Source organism: Perissodus microlepis, chromosome 22, assembly GCF_051167445.1.
Source record: "Perissodus microlepis isolate ML-2025 ecotype Zambia chromosome 22, ASM5116744v1, whole genome shotgun sequence".
NCBI classification, from domain to species: domain Eukaryota; kingdom Metazoa; phylum Chordata; class Actinopteri; order Cichliformes; family Cichlidae; genus Perissodus; species Perissodus microlepis.
This window is the reverse complement of record NC_140481.1, coordinates 26,045,145-26,064,585: the sequence shown is the minus strand read 5'-3', so window position 1 is coordinate 26,064,585 and position 19,441 is coordinate 26,045,145. Positions and strand designations below refer to the sequence as shown.

At 38.9% G+C, this 19,441-nt stretch overlaps 2 protein-coding genes across 2 annotated transcripts in view; one reads left to right on the top strand and one right to left on the bottom strand.

Moving 5' to 3' along the window:
* Positions 1-1,127: 1,127 nt before the first annotated feature.
* galr1a (galanin receptor 1a) lies at positions 1,128-6,136 on the bottom strand. Its single transcript, XM_084920057.1, has 3 exons — positions 5,313-6,136; positions 4,966-5,031; positions 1,128-3,469 (listed from the first exon to the last, which is right to left on the bottom strand). The coding sequence occupies exons 1-3, from the start codon at positions 5,961-5,963 to the stop codon at positions 3,116-3,118; spliced, it is 1,071 nt and encodes a 356-aa protein (XP_084776183.1). The 5' UTR covers positions 5,964-6,136; the 3' UTR covers positions 1,128-3,115.
* Positions 6,137-15,963: 9,827 nt separating this feature from the next.
* LOC146363306 (free fatty acid receptor 3-like) overlaps positions 15,964-19,441 on the top strand; it is a 94,218-nt gene continuing 90,740 nt past the window's right edge. The window contains exon 1 of the mRNA XM_084920071.1: positions 15,964-16,034. The gene's annotated coding sequence lies outside the window, so the exon portion shown is untranslated. The remainder of the gene's footprint in view (positions 16,035-19,441) is intronic.

Below are 19,441 nucleotides of genomic sequence, written 5' to 3'. Positions count from 1 at the left end.
ATTACATGGGTAAGTCGCAGTCAGGTGCTGCTAATCAAGTGCTTGATTGAAGATCAGCAAGTGTGACCACCACTAAAAAAGCAGAATTGTTTGCACTTTGCTGGTCTGAAGTATTCAGCATTAACACAGCCCCGCAATCTGGGTCCAACAAATTCAAGCCAAGGTCAGACCCGCCAATGCTCCGAGATACTGTAAAAAACAAACAAAGTTCATGACAGCACAATTAGAAAAAGACTGAACCAAAAGTGACTCAGAGTGGAGATCAATTACAGTAAAAGTACCTCAAAATTATAGGAATCAAAGGAATCAAATAGGAGACCTTTTGGTTACCAAGTAAATGTGTTAACGACACTGTGGAGCCACAAAACTGTACAAAAGTAAATGGTGTACTAAATACTGATAGCAATGTTTTTTTTTAAAATTTGTAATTATAAAAAGTAATTTTGTATTTATTATTGATCAACCTTACAAAGTGAATGTTTCATTCAGTTGTTTATGGGAGCAGTCGACCACATGATGTTTTTATGAAATGAAATGAAACTAAATAAAATGGGATAAATATATTTAGATGTATTTATTGTTAAATTACCATAAATTTAAGTCAAGTCAAGTTTGTCATCTGTATTCTGAACAGTATTTGCTACTTGAAGTGTGTTCCTGCTTTAACTCGCAGTCACAGCAACAGGACATCATGTACACTGCAGAACAATAGATGCAAATTGTATAACTACCAATGAAGTGTTCACATTAAAGGACACTGTCACCAAAGGTGATCTATTTACTGGTTCTTTAGAGCAAATCCACTTTTTAGATCTAAAATCTCCTCATTCTCTGTGTGCATTGTTTGTATTTATGTGCAAATGCTTTTTATCTCTTTTCTAAGGCAGCACTTGAGTCTGCACTGCCCCACTTTTCAGTGTAATAATGCCTGCAGAGGGCAGACAATACTGCAGAAAGGAGCATGCACAGTTACCTGTTTGCAAAAGTTAATCAAATTCAGCCCGGGGGATAAACAGGAAACGGCATGCAATCTGTGCAATAAAAAAGCCAGGTAAGCAAGCTCAGTGCTGCTCTGGTCATATCAGAGCAAATTCATGACATCAAACATGTTTCATGCACACGTGAGCTATTAAAAAGAGTTTATTGGTTTGTAACATAAATTATTCATGTCTTTGTACAATTTGAACACACATACTGTGCACTTACACATTTTGGTTTTAGACATTTCTTTGCTTGCAGTTGGTGCACATAGTTTCCGCACATTCAGTGGAAACGCTTCACACAACAACACTGCGTTTAAGTTCCCTCTAAACAAAAACAGACTACACAACAGGTAGACAACACACACACACACACACACACACACACTGGATAATCCATTCAAAACACACAGGAAGCCACAGATTACAGAGAAACTTAAGGTCTGTGGCAGCTCAGGTGGGACTATATTTAACCTTCACCTTTGATCTTTGAGAGCAGAACGGTTATCTACAATGTGATTTAAATGATGCATTATTGCATTTGTGGTGGCTGTAGCTCAGGCGGTAGAGCAGGTCACCTACTCACCAGAAGGTTGGTGGTTCAATCCCAGTTCCTCCAGTCTACATGCCACATATCCTTCGGCAAGATATTAACCCCATGTTGCCCTCCGATGCATCCATCGGAGTGTGAATGCGAAGTGATTGGGTGAATGCACGAGTTGTATAAAGCGCTTTGGGTGCTTAGCGAGAGTAGAAAAGCGCTATACAAGAACCAGTCCATTTACCGTTATCACTTACGCGCATATATCTCTGGTATAGACTGTACAGTATGTACATTCCATTAGGCAGACAGAGTTAAATTGTAAACTAATCATCTAAAGCTGGGCAAAATAACAATTATCACTGGATCTTCCAGCAATACCTAGAAGCTTCTGTCCAACAGCTTTTGACTGATCCTGGTAAATCTTCACCAGGCAGCCATCTCTGGGGCTGAAAATTAAGCCAATAGGAAGTGCCAAAAACGTAGTTCCTAAATTCGTGGGTGTATCAAAAAGCATCTTATAATTTCATGGTGCTTTAATCTTTGTTCACCAGTAACAATCGAAACACACACTGATAAAAAGAGGACATTTGTGAGTTTCACACAGTTGCCAGTAGACATCATAACAACAGCAGTGGCTGCAGTGACATCCTCACAAACGTACGGAACAAGTTTGACTATCAGGACACTTTGAACACTTATGAACATTGTAAGTTTGGTATGTAAAACTTTATATTCAACCATGCAAGTTTCTATATCCATTACTTAAAAAAAATATAGCCTTTTGAAATTGAATGATTCTTTTAGATACACCCTGTATCATTGATGCTAAGTCCGGAAGTGATTCAGTCCCCATAAACTCCCATGTTCAAAATGTTCAGTGGTGGTAAAGAAAATAAAAGGTTAAAGAGTGGTATGAAATATAGCTTTGATCTTGATAATGTAATGAGAATCTTATTTTATAACTCAGCACATTTAACTTGAATTAAAGCACTTTTAATTATGCAAATAACCAGTCAGAGAAACCCATGCTGCTGTTGTGTTGAGTGAAGTTTTAGTATTATATTTGTATTTTGGTTAATTAGTACCAATTAGCAATAATCATTCTCTGTGCAAATCACCAGTGCATTGATGCTAATCTTGCTAGCGTTACCTGATAACTTCACTCTTCACCATCCTGTACAAACGTATATTCACTTCTGGCATCATAGACACTGACAGTCACGATACTTACAACAAGTCTTCAAAATGAGATTTCACAAATCAGTGGGTGACATTTAGTCATGTTCATATTTTATATACAGACTATATATATTACACAGATTTGTTTCCTCCTCTTGTAATCTGTTTGACCAGGAAATGGGATATTTCTTGACATTTAAAATTATTACTTCTTGTGTGTACATGAGATATGCAAATGTGCCACATTGAGGAATGAAGGCCCAAATCAAACATGCTCTTTAAAGTCTTTCAAAATACAAATATCAGTCGATATATCAAACTCTGGATTTGGTTAAACTTTCATATCAGTAGTTTCAGCCTTTAAAAAATCCATTATCCAGCAGGCTGTACTCAGGATGCACCGCCAGTGTCATCAAAGCATTTTACTGATCTGAGAGTCGTGACCTTTATAAGACACGCTGATATTAGTAGAAGGTGCCGTCTCCATTCTGCTGCGGGGGTCTCTGTTTTCGTTCAGAGGACACTCACTGGGCGCCCGGCACCAGAAAACCTGCTTATACGAGTTCCTGAAGTTCTCAGACAGGAAGGCATAGATGATGGGATTAACAGAGGAGTTGCTGTAGGCCAAGCAGTGAGCCACCATCCTGAACACGAAGGAGGCCTGGTTCAGAGGGAAGGAGCCAAACTCCACCCACAGGTGGACGATGTGATGAGGCAGCCAGGACAGACAGAAGACAACAACCACCACGAGGACAGTCTGAGCAGTCTGTGGAAAAGAGATGATCACAGGTCACGTGTCACATAATGGTATGAACACATTTCCAAAAAAGTTGGAACATGTGTAAAATGTAAATAAAAGGTGAATATATTTATTAGACATTTAAACCCTATACTTATTTAAAAGTTTACAAGTGCAACCAATCAAAAGTGCCATTGCTTTTGAAAAACATCTGTTCATTTTAAACTTGATCCTAACAGAATCCCCTCTTCTTCTAACAACACTCTGTAGAGTTTATATGCTTTACTATATACTGTCAGGTCTTTACTGCAGGCTCTTTAAAACCCTAACTCTTATACTCAGAAGCAATTCTGTTGGAATATTCCCAAAACACAGTTTGGCATTTTTTCGCTGAAATAAGGCTTCAGGATGGAAGCTGTTGTCCTAGCGTTGTGTATCATTTAGCAATAATGGTGCCTTCATAGATGTTATCCATGCCATGTGAACTATCAGGAATGCTGTTAGCTGTTTGGTCTCTCTCCTCGTGGATGACGTTCAAAAACTATTTTCAATTTTTATTGGTCAAACCACAAGAGAGTTTTCTAGTTTTCCTCACTGCACATTAAAAGCACATGACCCAGAGAGTCTATGGTGGACCAATACTGCCAAAATCAAACATAAATAAACAAATAACTTAATAAAAATATGTCTTTAAATGCATCAGACAGCAAAGCATCTTTCACCTGCTCCCCTATTCTGGTCATTACAGCAGATGGATCCACACGTTTGATTCTCTTCCTGATGCAATGCTTGCACGGGTTTGCCCCTTCTCACAGTCTCAAATTAAGGATCTTTTGCATGTTAGGTGAATGTGGTGACCACTATGGAGCCACCCATTAATTGCATGAGATATAATACCAAATTAAACACAGGCACTGACTAATCTATCAGCTGTGAGACATATCGAGACTTCAGACATATATTTTTTTCTTTATTTTTTCTTTTATATCTTTATTCAATCTTTTTTTTTTAATTTTACATTTTATTGCTAAATTCTTTGGTAGTTCCAGTCTTCCACACATGTTTGTTTCACCAAAAGTGTTGCTGAGCCAATGCAGTAAATTGAATATTTGTGTCAGTTTTTTACTGCAGTGTCATCTAAAGACCAAAAGATCTAAGACAGCCTATAAAGATTTCTGAATAAATGCAGAAAATGTGCACATTGTTTTATTTAGATTTTATACATTTACTTTTTTGGAAGCAAGGTTGTATAAATTATTGGAAAAGAATTGTTAGTGGATAGCTCAGTGCCGAGTTTTGAGCCAAATGCAATAAAATGACACTTTACAGCATCACCAGAACCCCACTGGGCAATTTAGTCTAGATTTTTATGCTGACATATAAGTGCTGTAAATGGAGTTCAAGAGTGCAGGCATTTTTATCTGCACCTAATGAGCGCATTAACCTCTCAGCCAGCGAACTGTTCAACCACGACTCCTAATTTAGTGAGAAATCTGAAGCAAAAGAAAATTGCTTCCACCAACCTTCTTTTTGGAGAGCTCGGATTTTTTTGAGACATTCTTGAGCTTTTTGTGCAGATGATTTAAAACCTGAAAACACAAAACGCACATGTGAATGTTTTCAAGGAGCTGCCAAATTATTTCACGTTTATTTATTTTCAGAAAGACATCTGGGCAGATGTTGAGGGACCACTTAAACCTTTTTTACAAACCAATCCATTGTTGTTAAAAATAAGTATTTTTTACACTATAAAAGAGAGAAATGTGATCTGAATAACAAGTTAACGCATTAATTTCTTCAACACTTTGAAAATTCGTTATTACACTGTATATTCATGGTCACATATTGACTCTGGTTCGTGCGCGCTCACCTTTGCATAGCAGACAGATATCAAAGTGAGAGGCAGAAGGTATCCAACCACAAAGGTGCACATCACGTAGACTTTCCTCTGGTGTTCCGGCCAGACCTCCCAGCAGAAGGTGTTGTTGTTCTCCCTCTCCACGATGCTCTGGTAGTGCGCAACGGGAGCTGCCATGACCACGGACAGTGTCCAGATCAGCACCACTCCGAGCATAGCATGCCTCTCCACCCGGATCGAGGAGGATTTTCTAGCGTGGACGATGGCCACGTAACGGTCCACGGACATTGCTGACAGAGTGAAAATACTGACCAGCATAGACACGGTGAAGAAATAGTGGATAAACTTGCAAATGAACGCTCCGAGCACCCACGTAGGCAGCATGTAGATGGTGGACTGGAAAGGTACGCAGAAGAGGAGGTAGGACAGGTCAGCGACGCTCAGGTTGAGGATGAATATGTTGGTTGTGCTCCTCGGTTGTCCGGGTTTACTGCGCGCCAGCACGGTTATGACCAGTGTGTTCCCAAGCACACCAAGAATGAAAATGAGTCCAAATATTAGAAGAGAAATGAAGTTATCTACTCCCATTTCCATGATTTTAGCTGGCAGCCTCATGGTGTTGGTGGCGAAAGGCTGACTTTGGTTTTCCACCTGTAGCTCCATGATTTTTCGCCAGTGAAGAAAAGTTACATGTTTTTACGAAGGATGGATAACCTCTATGAGGCTCAAGCTGAAGATAGATTTCCTCTAGAGTAAAGACAGGACAGAGCTCATGTATTTGCAGGCTGACCCCCTCCCCACCTGCCTGCCTTCCCGAGAAACGTCACCATACTGTACGCACCAATACCTTTTCACTTTTCAGCGGCATATAGCCAGTGAACCAGAACTAAAAAGAAACCAGGTGACTGCTTTAAGAATTCACGTTAACAAGCCACATCCGGAAGTATTCAGTACCACTTCATTAAACCAGGAAAATCCAAAAATAACACATGCTGGCACATGGAATATGCTATATGAGAGGAAATAGATCATATACATGCATACATAAGTAATTTATTTGTAAATATGGCATGTATTATCTCCCCCAGAAGCTCACTTCAAGCAAAAATAAATGGATTTAGGTATTTTCAGGGACAGATAGCATGACAATTTATTATGCTGCTCTGAGACTTTTTAAGTCTTTTCATGGATTCCTTATTCCTTTTTTCTTTATACTTTTATGAAGTGTCCATTGACAGAAGATAACTCATGTTACAATGTAATAGAAACAGTCAAAAGTAAAAAAAAAACCAAAATAAAACAGAGGTTTAATTAAATATTTTTGTCATTATCATTTGTAAAATCTTAATAAAGTATCTGATTTGTAATCCTTGCTTATAAGCAGTTGGTATGACTGCAAAAAGGAGATGAATAGTTTATCTATATTAGCGTGTACTATTTGTAACAGTTTCAGAACATTTACCAAACAGCTTTTTATAGGGATGCAGGACCTGACTTGTCTTTCTTGGAGCTTTACCAGTGCAATGAAGGACATACTGTAGTTAGCTAACATAGACTGTATGTAAAAGATGGACATATGTGCTGTGACATCATCAATCCACGAATGACACAGCCTCAATATAAGGGGTTTGTTTAGTTTTGTATTTTATTTGTTTTTTCTGGGGCTTGTTTTGTTTTGTTTTGATAGTATCGTTTTGTTTTTTCATAGCCAGAAGTGATTTTGGTGAATAAGATGTCACCTCAGCTTTGATAGCTACCTCATGCATCCATAAACTATACAGGTGTAATGCAAAGTCATGGTGCAAAATTTAAGAATAGAAATCTGACTAAAACCTAAGCATAAACCTCTTGGACAGTCTGTTCCAAACAGCAAGCCATGTTATTTTTCAGATAATCTCATAAACAGTAATCCAGAAAGCACAAACATGGGAAACATGGTAAAAAGGTCCCTTGATGGCAAATGAAGCCTAGCAGAAAGCTATCAGCTGCAGCACAACTGTTAAGTAAAGCTGCACATTAAGATCTACCAGTTAACAAATGGTTGATTTATTTGACCATCTACTAGCAAATAATTGTTGTTATGAAAGGTAAAACTATCCAAACTGTTTGTTCCAAGCATGCTTTTTAAAGCTTTAAAGTTTAGGATTTTACCACTGGAACCTATGGAGATCAGCTCACTTTTGCCATTAGCTATGAAGGCTGTTGGGACATTAATTTAAGCAAGCTGACCACTGTGATATTAAAATGCTCAAAATGTCCAATAGCCAATAACAACCCAACAATGAACAGGGCACATGTACTCCCAGTGACAGTCCCAAGCCTGGATAAATGGAATCATAAAGAAGATTTCCATAATGGATTGGTAGATGTCAGGGTTAATGACTGGCTCCAGTGCTGCTGGCCAACAGGATGTTGGTACTGTTGGCTGAAGATAATGGAAAACGAAAGGGGGAAGGCATGTTAGGAGGCAGCGAGAGAGAAAAGAAATGCAGGAGTGTGTGGGTGAGAGTGGGGACTTTAAATATACAGACTATGACTGGTCTATGATATTATAGCCAGTTACAAGCACTCAGACAACCAAGTAGAGAACATGACTTTAGCACTTTAGCACTCCACAATAAAGATCAAATCTAATTTGCTAGTAATCCTGGAGGTTAGGCCTGAAAATACCCAGGATTCATCCTGTGGGCACAATGAACTAACATTAACCTCCTAAGACCCGAACTCTTCCACGGCATGCATTTTTAATTTCTCTTTGATATTTTGGCTAATTGGGGCCCGATGAATGTAAAAACAAAGAATTACCAGATTTTTTTTTTACCTTATTTTTGTTTTTAAGAAAAATGAGAGCCACATATGAGGATATTCGTTTAAAATTTTGATAGAACAGCAGTAGTATAATGTCCTCGTAAGTGGATATCAGGCCCTTGTAGAGCAAAATTGAGTATTTTGGTCTAAATAACCAAAAATGTGATGTCCACATATGTGGACGCAGGGTCCTAGGAGGTTAATTTCATCTGTGATGCCATCATAAAGTTGTCAAGATATTGTTAACAATACATAAAATAATCATCATCACTGTGTCAAAAGCAGAACACCACGAGAATGTGCACACTGTACAGTGAGACTGACCACCAGAAGAAAAAAAAAGATCCTCAAATTAATGAAAATTCAACAAATCACTAGTTGGTTTAAGTTTTTTTTTGTTGTTGTTTTTAAATGATGAATAAAAATTTGAAGAAAAAAAACACCCAAAAGAGCACAGACTGCGCTAGAAAAAGGGTTTTCATTGATAGTCGACTGTCTTCACTTATTGATCTACTCTGAGCAGGTCTCCAAGCAGCTTATTATCATTATACAAGCATGTGAGTATCAGCCAAATCTGCTTAGAGGGATACCATCTGGATATGACGACAGAGATGATGCACATGCTATGTAACCTGAGGACAGAGGCTGATGATATCTTATCCTCAGTTGATTGTCCATGACTGAAGCTGTTATCGTTTACATGTTTGGTTCATTTACTGGTGTTATGTTGCTAAAACACAGAAACTTTACTCCTTTAGTCTCAAACATCTCAGGATTGTTATCGTTGATGGCAGTGATACTGATGTTAATGATGGCGGCAGATGATGAAGATGAAGACAAATGTTTGTGACCAATTCTCCCACTTAGCATTTTCTCACCATCAGTGGTAGTCATTATGTTTTTTTTTTATTAAGGGGTTTTATTATACTTTTGGGAGCATGGCAGATGTTTTGTAATTGGTTTCTCAGCTCGTGTTCTGAAGCAGCCCCAAGTTTCCATGGTGACTCCTTACTCCAGCGACTGAGATGTTATCCCTTTCTCTGCTGGGAAACAGAAAGTGATACTGAAGCCTCGGAAAAGCTGTAAAATGCAAAGTGTTTTGTTACATTCTTCAGTTCATCTCCTGTCAACCTGCAAAGCATGTCCAGTTTAGATGTCTAATATATGAATCTAAATTGTACCATGTGTGTTTGTTTATTATCATCAGAAGCAAAAAAAAGTGGGCAAGGTGATTCTCAAGTGTAGGAAAGCTTTAAGAATAATAACAATAATGATCATAGAAAAGGAAATGCTCCTCTTGCAATCATCACTTTAGGACCTTTTTGTAGTGCATTGATTTTGATAGATGTGAACTGTTTTTACTTTGACTTTATAAAAATACTGTGCATTTAAAACTAAATAAAGCCTTTTAACAATGTTTATAGTTAATGTTTTGTTTGTTTTATTAACCTAACCATACAAATAAATCAGGAGAAATAAAAGTTATTATAATATATTTACTTATTAAATTAGATAGTCCAATAAAAGAAAGACAAACATTTACATCATAAGTCTGGGGTCTAATTTTTAAATGAACCGTTCATTCATCTACCTGCTGCCAATTTACAATCACCAACTAATCTAACAGTGATCTAACTCCCAAAGTCATTGGATTTTGGAAGGAATTTTCTCTATATTAAAAAAAAAATTACAAAGAACTTCCTTTTTCTAAGTGTTTACAAAAACCTCTTTTTAAAACTTTCAGTTAATACCAATAACAAATACTTTTTATTTGTGTTTATTTATTTGTGTAGCTGTTTTAACCCTCTGTGATCTAAACTTTCACCAGTGAGAAGCTCAACTCTAACTCCAACCATAGGCAATCAGATTACATCATCATCACCTTTATTTACAAAGCACTTTAAAACAACCACAGCTGACACAAAGTGCTGTACATTGGAACTATATAATCAAAAGATTACATAATGTTTGTACTTATTTACAGGAAAGGGCAGAGCAGGCTGTACCTGCTGCGGAGACTCAGGTCGTTTGGAGTGGAGGGCCCACTCCTGAAGACCTTCTATGACTCTGTGGTGGCTTCTGCTATCTTTTATGGTGTGGTCTGCTGGGGCGGCAGCATCTCTGCCGGGGACAGGAAGAGACTGAACAGGCTGATCCGAAGGGCCAGCTCTGTTCTAGGATGCCCTCTGGACCCAGTGGAGGTGGTGAGTGACAGGAGAATGGTGGCTAAGCTGTCATCACTGTTGGACAACATCTCCCACCCCATGCAGCAGACTGTGACAGCACTGAGCAGCTCCTTCAGTGGGAGACTGCGGCACCCACGGTGTGGGACGGAGAGATTTCGCAGGTCTTTCCTCCCCACTGCTGTCAGACTCCACAATAAAGACTTTAACTGATCAAACACACACATCCACACATGTGCAATAACACTAAGTACAATAATCTTTTCTGGCATCGTTGTATTTTTTACTCAGTTGTATATAACATTTGTATTCTATTTTTATCTTATTGTATATTTTATTCTACTGTATATAGTATTTTATTTTATTCTATTCTGTACAGTTGTGTACTGTATTTATTCTTATTGTATTCTAATTTTTGCTTCATAACTTTTGCACTGTCCACTTCCTGCTGTGACAAAACAAATTTCCCACGTGTGGGACTAATAAAGGTTATCTTATCTTATCTTATTAAACTCTTCTTCCCAGTCTTTGTAGTCTTGAAACAAAAAATCAATAGAATTGATATGCATTATAAACTATCCATATTTTCTTCTAAAAATTTGCTTTTTGACCTTCAAGAAGATAGTTTTTTAAATTTTAAATCCCACATGTGGGAAACTTTGTGGTCCTCTGCATTCAACCCATTCACTCAGTGAAGCGGTGGGCAGCTACCAATCCAGTGTCCAGGGAGCAGTGTGTAGAGACGGTACCTTTCTCAAGGAAACCTCAGGGTAGCCGTTTGGTGGATTCAAACCCCCAACCTTCCGATCATGAGGCGACCATTCTACCTACCTCTGTTTAGGGTTATCATCAAGAGGGGGAGGGTCAGGGTTAAAATGCCTTTTCTCCAGGGAGAAGACTAACTGAGGGGCTGCACCGAGTACCAGTAAAATTTCTATAAATTGTATTTTTTTAAACTGCGAATGTTTCAAAGCTTCCAGCCCAATCCAAGAACAAAAATACAGTGGTGAAAACTGACCATAACAGGTTCCCTTTAAAGAGGTATTTCATAATGACCCTTAGAGGTAAACACCATTAATATGGTGATGTGATATACCCACTGCTGCACTTTCAATCATCAGCCAAACAGATCCAGAAATCAGCAAAGCCATGACCGTGGCCCTGAGGTGTAAGTCATTGTAGACCTCAGAGGGGTCATAACACATGTGTTCCAAGCACAAAAAGTAACTCTGATTGAGACTTAAACACCAGAACAACAAGTCAAGTCAAATTTACTCATAAGCACATTTATAAACAACACAAAATAATTAAAAGAAATTGAAAAAAGAAAACATAAAACATGCAAACATGAATAAAGTAGAACTTTTCAAAAGTAAATAAAAGAAAAACTCGAACTCAAAAAAAATGTTTTTCAAACTGATTTTAAAAACTGTTCTAATGTTGGGGAGGTCCTGATGTGAAGGAGAAGTTGTTTCAGTCAGTGCAAAAACGCGACCTCCTCTGTTTGTTTGGTTTTTTTTCAAGATAGCTAGCGTTTGTTCAGTAGATCGCAGGGATCGAATGGGAGTGTGCAAAATTCAAAGATCAGAGAGGTAAGAAGATGTGACCACTACAAAGCAGCAAGAGAATTTATTTTAATTACAGTTGGATGGATGTTATAGTTCAGAACAACACATAATCATATTTCCCAAGATGATCAGTCCTCCAAGTGTTACATGGATTGTTTAGGGCAGTGCGGTAAAAAGGAACTGGCACTGTCGCCTTAGAGCAAGAGATCCTGGTTCAAATCCATCAGGGGGTGTTACAGTGTCAAGTTTACATATTCTCCATGTGCTTAAAAGGCTTTTCTCCAGGTGCTCCAGCTTCTTCCCTCAGATAATATAGCTTGTCTGGTTAACTGATTAATCCTAACTGGCTATAGCTGTGAATGACAGCGTGAGTGGCTGTCTGTCTCTCTGTGTCAGACACAGTTGACACCCAGCATATTTTCCTTAATGAATAATTATTTGAATAAATAAACATTTGATTTCATATATTTCGGTTGCATTTTACTCAAAACTATTGCTTTGTGTTTATTGGAGGTGATTTTTTTGTGTAATGTCTCATATATCCTCAGCTATATTTGAAATAAATTTGTTTTCTTTGAAGTACTGTGACACTAATTTGTGACATTGTGTGAAATCTGTAAAGAAGGGACGTCACAAACAAACCATGTGAGCCTTTGTTTCAGTGCAGGAGTAATGGAGTCCTAAAGGGCACAATCATTAAGGTGTGATGCATGAAGTCCTACTTTCAGCATCTGCCGCAGCTTTATCTCACAGCGATACCACGATCTTATACAACATCGTCTCCCCTCCCACCTCTGTGATTTTCTTTACCAACCTTATTAGAGACATAAGGAGATAAGCTGCTTTCGACTCTGCTGCTTGCCCTCTCAGGTGGTTAGCCCTTTACCTCAGCTTGGAGTCAGACCTGTTGTTTCCATGACACTGAGCCATGAGAGGAGACCACAGCAACAGCACATCCATTTATACCAATAATTTGAAACAAGCTTACTTCTCCTGCTAACTAGTTGGGAGCCTCAGGTTGTCATTTTGGTGATTTACTTTTCAAAGACCACAGTGTTTGTTGGCTTTTGTTTTGCCTTCATTTTCTTTTCTGGATAATGATAGGTCTTTCTGAGTCCCTGAAGATGCAGAGGATGATGATGTCAAAATCTGCTAGCCTTCTTCCTCAAACTAACCTCTATTTTCAGTAAGATAAGACTGTTTTTTCTCAGGGAATAAAATAAAAACTCAGCTTTTTTTCTTCAGTACTGATTTTTTCTTCTTCTTGTGGAATGACTAAATAAAGCATCCTCTTATAGAGAAAACGAAACATCCCTCAGATAATATAGCGCTCAGTTGTGGATACGTGAGAGTACATGTTATCTCCTGTCACATCCGTTTTGTTTTTATTATCTAGTTTCATGCTGTTGTGCATGTGTGAAAATAAAAAACCCTACATAAATTCGATTATGAGCGTAATAAAAAAGACATTAGGTAGTAGAGCTTTAAAGTCTTCAATCAAAGCTTGAGGTCATTCTTTTTAAGTGATGACTATGTCAGAGGATGGTCTGAATGTGTCATATTCTTTTGGATGTCAGAGGTTGAGCATGTATGGGATGGTGAGCTGTAACTGAATAAACTGAAAAATGGAGATTTGAGCTATTTTCAAGGCTTTAAGAGCAAAAACAAAACAAACAAACAAAATAGTGGTTTTATATCATGAAAGATGCAACATGTTCTTGTCTCAGTGCACCAAACCCCGTCTCACCATTAAGGGTTTCTTTGACCACGGTCTTTGCAACAAAATGAGGTGCTGAATGAAAACTGCTGAAAACAGTCCTGTTTCAAAGATCCACATTGTCCACATTAAGAGGCTTACATGGTGGTGGTAATAAGGTCCCTAGAATACATCGGGCGAGTGTGTTTGACCTCGATTTTCACTCCTGAATTGGTTCACAGGTTTTTTAATTTCCCTTGCTGGTTACAGTATATTTACCCAACACATGCATTACATAATATAACATAACAGTTGGTCCTTATAATGATCATAATTTACAAAATGAACTACATTTTTATTGGAATGAGTGAATGAGCCCATAAATCCATCAGGAAAGTGTTTACAAAGGCAACTTTCTCTCAGATTTTTATAAGGCCAAAGGTTTTTGCAGTCACAGGTATTGCCCCCTGGTGGGTATTAAAAGGCACTTTTGAGTTTTCAAAACAGTCACAAAAATCATATGTGCAGCTGTTTTTCTATATGTTATAATACAGCTCCGTATCAATGCGTCCACAGCAAAAAGTCGTGAGTCAGTCACGTGCTAAAGCCTCAGTCATGCAGGCGTAAGACCAGAACCACAGTAATTAGATGCTAGAGACAATACTCTGACTGGATGGAAAGTGGCTCGCAGTTGCAAAGAAGTATACAGGACTACACCAAAAACCTCCTTGCCAGTGCATTGGTTGCAAATTTGTGTGGTTGCCCGTAGCTTGTAAAGATGTCAAATCATGACAAAACACTGGCCAACTACTTGCTAAGGGGCAGTGAAACTGTGAAAAATGCAGCATAAACTGGGAACAGAGACCGTTCACCTTCAAAGTAAAAATCGTGCCTTTTGAAATGTCTTGGTTTCAGTGGTAAGGCTCAACTTTTACCTTGAAGGTGAACATTCTCAAGAAGATCAAGAAGATGACAAGTGTTTACTGACAAATCAGTGTTTTCCATGCAAACTAAAGATGACAACAATCTGCGAATGATGAGAGCAGGTTTTCAGTGCAGCGACTTCTTTGACTAATTTCATATAGTGCCAGCCAGCAGCCTCCAGCAACCACTCGTCAACCAATCCAATTGAATTTCATTTATAAAGCGCCAAATCACAACAACAATCACCTCAAGGTGTTTTATATTTTAAGGAAGAACCTACAATAATACACACAGAGAAAAAAACACCAATCATATGAACACCTATGAGCAAGCACTTTGGCGACAGTGGGAAGGAAAAACTCTTTTTTAACAGGAAGAAACCTCCGGCAGAACCAGGCTCAGGGAGGGACGGCCATTTGCTGCAACCAGTTGGGGAAATACGCATTTTTCCCTACTGACCAGAGGTTGTGGGGTCTAGAGATACCTTGTAGCTAGCTGCAGAGCTATGCTAATATAAAGAGATTAGCTGTAAGATGTAGATTTTGGGATAAATTAAAATATTTTTGTTGATGACAGAAATCGTTAAAAGCTAAAAAGTGTTATTTTAGCTTTTAAACCTGCCTGTCATAAGCAGTGCTAATAAATAGCTGCAGTAGCCTAGCATGACAGTTGAATAGCTTGTGGGATTAGTTCAGATAAAAAGTGAAAGCCCTCGGTTTTCAGCTGAGAACCTTTTGACTTTGTAGCAGGCACCCCATGATGGACTCTCCTTAATTAGGGTGGAAGCTAATTATCAGCCTGCTGACTGTGCTGAAAGGAATTCAAGCAAAAGTGATGTTTACAACTGACTGACCAGCTGCTGAGGCTCAACAGACCTGGAAATATTTTGGTAGCACTGGAATTCTTCATTTCCTCCCTGTATTAATATGTGGCAGGAATGTACATACCTTCGTTTCCCCTGCTTTATTTATTCTTATATTTAGTTAGTTATTGCTTTATTAGTTTTACTGCTCTCTGGGTTTTATGCTACATTAGACTGGCACTTGTAGGTTTGCATTTAGCAGGCTTTGTACTAATTGCATATAATAAGGGTTGCTGTCTTCGGTATCAGGGCCTGTTCTCCTGCTGAGACTAGACTAAGTATTTGTAGTGGTGTCCACGTTTGTCTGTGGCACTGAATGGTGTTTTGTTCAGTGAATTAAGGCTGTTTGAAGTGTACTGCATTGTCCTATAGTATGTCAGGTTGGTTGTCCTTTTTATTTGATGTTTTCACTCAGTCATCTGTTTGACAGTGAGGACTAGGGATGGGTATCGAAAACCGGTTCTTGTTGAGAACCGGTTCCCACTGTTTCAATTCCTTGGAATTGTTTGCCATTTTTGCAAACGATTCCCTTATCGATTCCAGTCGCCCCGAATGACGTCACCACGTTGCGGAGCGTGGCACACCTGGCAGGAAACACGGCGGCTCAAACGCTCAAAAGTTTGGTTATACTTTACGAGAACGGATGTCAACAGGGCAACTTGCAATACTTGCAAAGTAGATATTTCATTTAAGGTAGGAAACACTATGAATATGCAAAAGCATTTGCTCACAAAACACGCGATGACCTGAAATGAATGTCGTAATTTTAATTCCGCTCCGGACTCGTGAATCTCAACCCAGCAGCAGCGGTAACGTTTGCACGTCCTCTCCCGTTAATGCGGCAGGTAAATAATCAACTAACAGTGCATATTATGTTAGCGCGATCTGCCTTATTACAAAACCTGCCATTACTGTGCATTTAGGTGACCATGATGAGAGAGACAGACAGAGTCTGGCTGGCTCAGATGCTGGCAGTTCTCGCTGCAGTTTACCGGTAGGGTCTCCTTTCAGGCCAGGATAGACGAATGTCACCGAGCAGTGACTAAGTTTGTGGTCAAAGGCTTGCACCTATTTGCCACAGCAGATGATTTTCGGTAAGTGAATGTGTTTAATTGTAGGCAGGGACATTACTGGATATTCTTGTGTAATTGCTACAGAATAATTTATGTTATACTTTGTTATTGCTGCAGAAGAATATTTATTTTATTATTTTACATTTACTATTTTTTTTTCCTGGGGACCCTGTGACACCCCATGGAAGAGCCATAGGCTGGATCTCTTAAGATCTCACTGTTGGGTTTGTAAGGCCATGTTACTCCTAAATTTCTATCTTGTTCAAAGAGAAGATATAAAACAAAGTTCTAAGCTAATCGACCTTAGTGTTCTCCTTTTTTAAAAAGAATCGATAAGAGAATCGAATCGTTAAACAGAATCGAAACTGGAATCGGAATCGTGAAAATCTTATCAATACCCATCCCTAGTGAGGACCCAACCTTCCAAACTTGAAGACAGCAAATTCTTCGAGTTGGGCGTTAAGGCGTCTGGGAAGGGATCTCTTGTCTCTACAGGACAAAGGTCACTCTTTCGAGGATGCCAATGTCTACATTTTGGACAGAGAAGACAGATGGTTTGAAAGAGGAGTAAAAGAGTAAAAGAGGCCATTTATGTCCACTGTGAGCAACCATCTTTGAACAGAGGCGGTGGTTCACGACACCAACTGTCTGCCATCTATAATCCAGTTTTCAGATCCCTTCCCAGACGCCTTAATGCCCACTCACATCCTGGGCCATCTGACCTCAGGAAATCACATGATAGGGTGGGGCTGGGTTTCACAATGAGCTCACCTGAAACCTTGGCTGATTGTGACCTACACCCGATTTCACACCTTGGCTCATGCTCATTATGTAGAGGGGTCCATTGTCCCTCTCGGGGTATACTCCCACAGGGCTTAAATCTGGGACTCTGCACCATTTGACGCTAGAACTGAAGAAGCTTCTCAGATGAGAGGTGAAACATCTTCAAGCAACAGATGCTTTTCTTTCCAAGGTCCTTAGACTAAAAATCTGATGATGCATGTATAAATTCTTCTGCTGCAAAAAGCAGATTTGCCACTAATTGTCTTAAGCAAGGCTCACATACAATGAACTGTTTTTTGCAAAGACTTTTATAAAGTAATAATAATAATAATAATAATAATAATGGATTGGATTTATATAGCGCTTTTCAAGGCACCCAAAGCGCTTTACAAGTAGCCAATTAATTGATGGTATCTAATTGCTCAGCAGCATATTTTTAAAACTTAATAATGAAAAAATCCCTGCAGGCACCGGCGTCCAGTGCATTTCACAAAACATCTTAATGTACTATACCATCCTAGTTCTGATAAAACAGCATTTGGCACCCTGATCTGGACTCTGTTTTTTCAGTGGTTTACCTTAGCCAACCTCATTATTCAGAAAGCAGTGATGAGTACTAAATTTTATATTAGCGATAAAGCAGAATGCAGTGTGGCAGGCTGATATGAGAAAGATATTCTTTAATTCTTTGTGTTTTTCTTGAGCCTCTGCGAAGGGTCATAGTAAATCTTACCATTTAATTAAATTAACACATTCTGACACTTAAGTAAAGCAAAATAAATATTCATCAGAGTCACAGTTCCTCACACCAGCAGCAGAGGGAGTGATCGAGGTTTGCCTCAGCAATCATGAGTGCCACTGTCAAGTGCAAAGTCAAACAGTCCTGTTGATTTATCTGGAGCCAGAGGAAATGTCTTTTTTAAGCCCTTGTTGGCTCAGATTATTTTGCATCCAGTGTCAGGAACCTGTGCAAATTTAATCACGATCACAGAAACACACCGAGACCCATGTGAGAACCGCTCAGCATGACCACAGCGTGCTGCTTCTGGTCATTGAGATGCACTGCTGGAGTAAACACAGATCAAAGTTGAGCATGCTCATTTCCATAGTGTTTACTGTACATGCAGCACACATCAGGAAACAACAAGAAGTGTTAAGATAAACTATTAATTGCTGCTGGGAACATGCTGTTTTAAGATCGTGCCATCTGAAGTTACTAGTTCTAAATTTCAAATATGGCTTCAGATTGATGATAAACATGAAGACTTGCAGCTGTGAAGGCACGACTTGTTCTTTAATATGGCTGAGGGTATGGTACTTTGGGAGTTAGATCAGACATAACATGTCTGTTATGTCTGATGTGCAGTTGAGCTGTAGGTTTGACCAAATTTCTGAACCACACTTTTCAAATTGGACTTTCATCTGCACAGCACTGTCACAAACAAGTACTGAAGAAAAAGGGATTAAGTGAATGAAACTAAGGAAATTCAGAAGTAAATGCATGAAAGTCACAACACCAAAGGAACTTGTATCAGACAAAAGAAAACAAGCAAGACACATCTCCAGGGTAGATAAAGCAAAATAAGAGGCACGTAGAACTTTTCTTTCAGCTATTGGTAGCTACAAGTTGGAGATGCTGGAACAAGCAGCAGGAGTTCTGCTGTTAAAGGAGGCTGCAAAGATGAAGAGGGAGAAGGATAACAGTTGAAAGTAAAACATGAGGGAAAGCAGCATGGGGATTCACTGAAGGGAGAGAAACCTTCGGAATTGAGAGGTTTCAAAAGTGGTATTCAGTTCACATTATTCCTGCTTGGTTTCAGGAAACAAAACCCTCCCGCAGTCTTTTCAAAAGTAACGGCAGGGTTGTGTGTTTTTACTGGCAGTGAATCCAAAACAAAGCAAGTAAAAAATAAAAGACAAGAGATGCATTCAAATGTGGTGTTGAATCTGTGTTTACTCTGAATTAGGATTCCAGCTAATGCTGAACACAGTAAACAGTTACCCATGTAAGATCCAGAAATGAACAACTTGCTATATTTCAGCATTCAGGAATTCATGGCTGCAGCTGAAGGAAGGATTCCTGCAAAGTCTGTATGTTCTCTATAGTCCGAAGAGATCCATGTGAATGGTGATTTTAAAGGTGTGAATGGTTGCCTGTCTCTGTGTTAGCCCTGTGACAGACTGCTGAATTGTCCAAGATGACTTTATCAGCTGGGTTTCTTCTTTTCTGTGGCTCAAGCTACC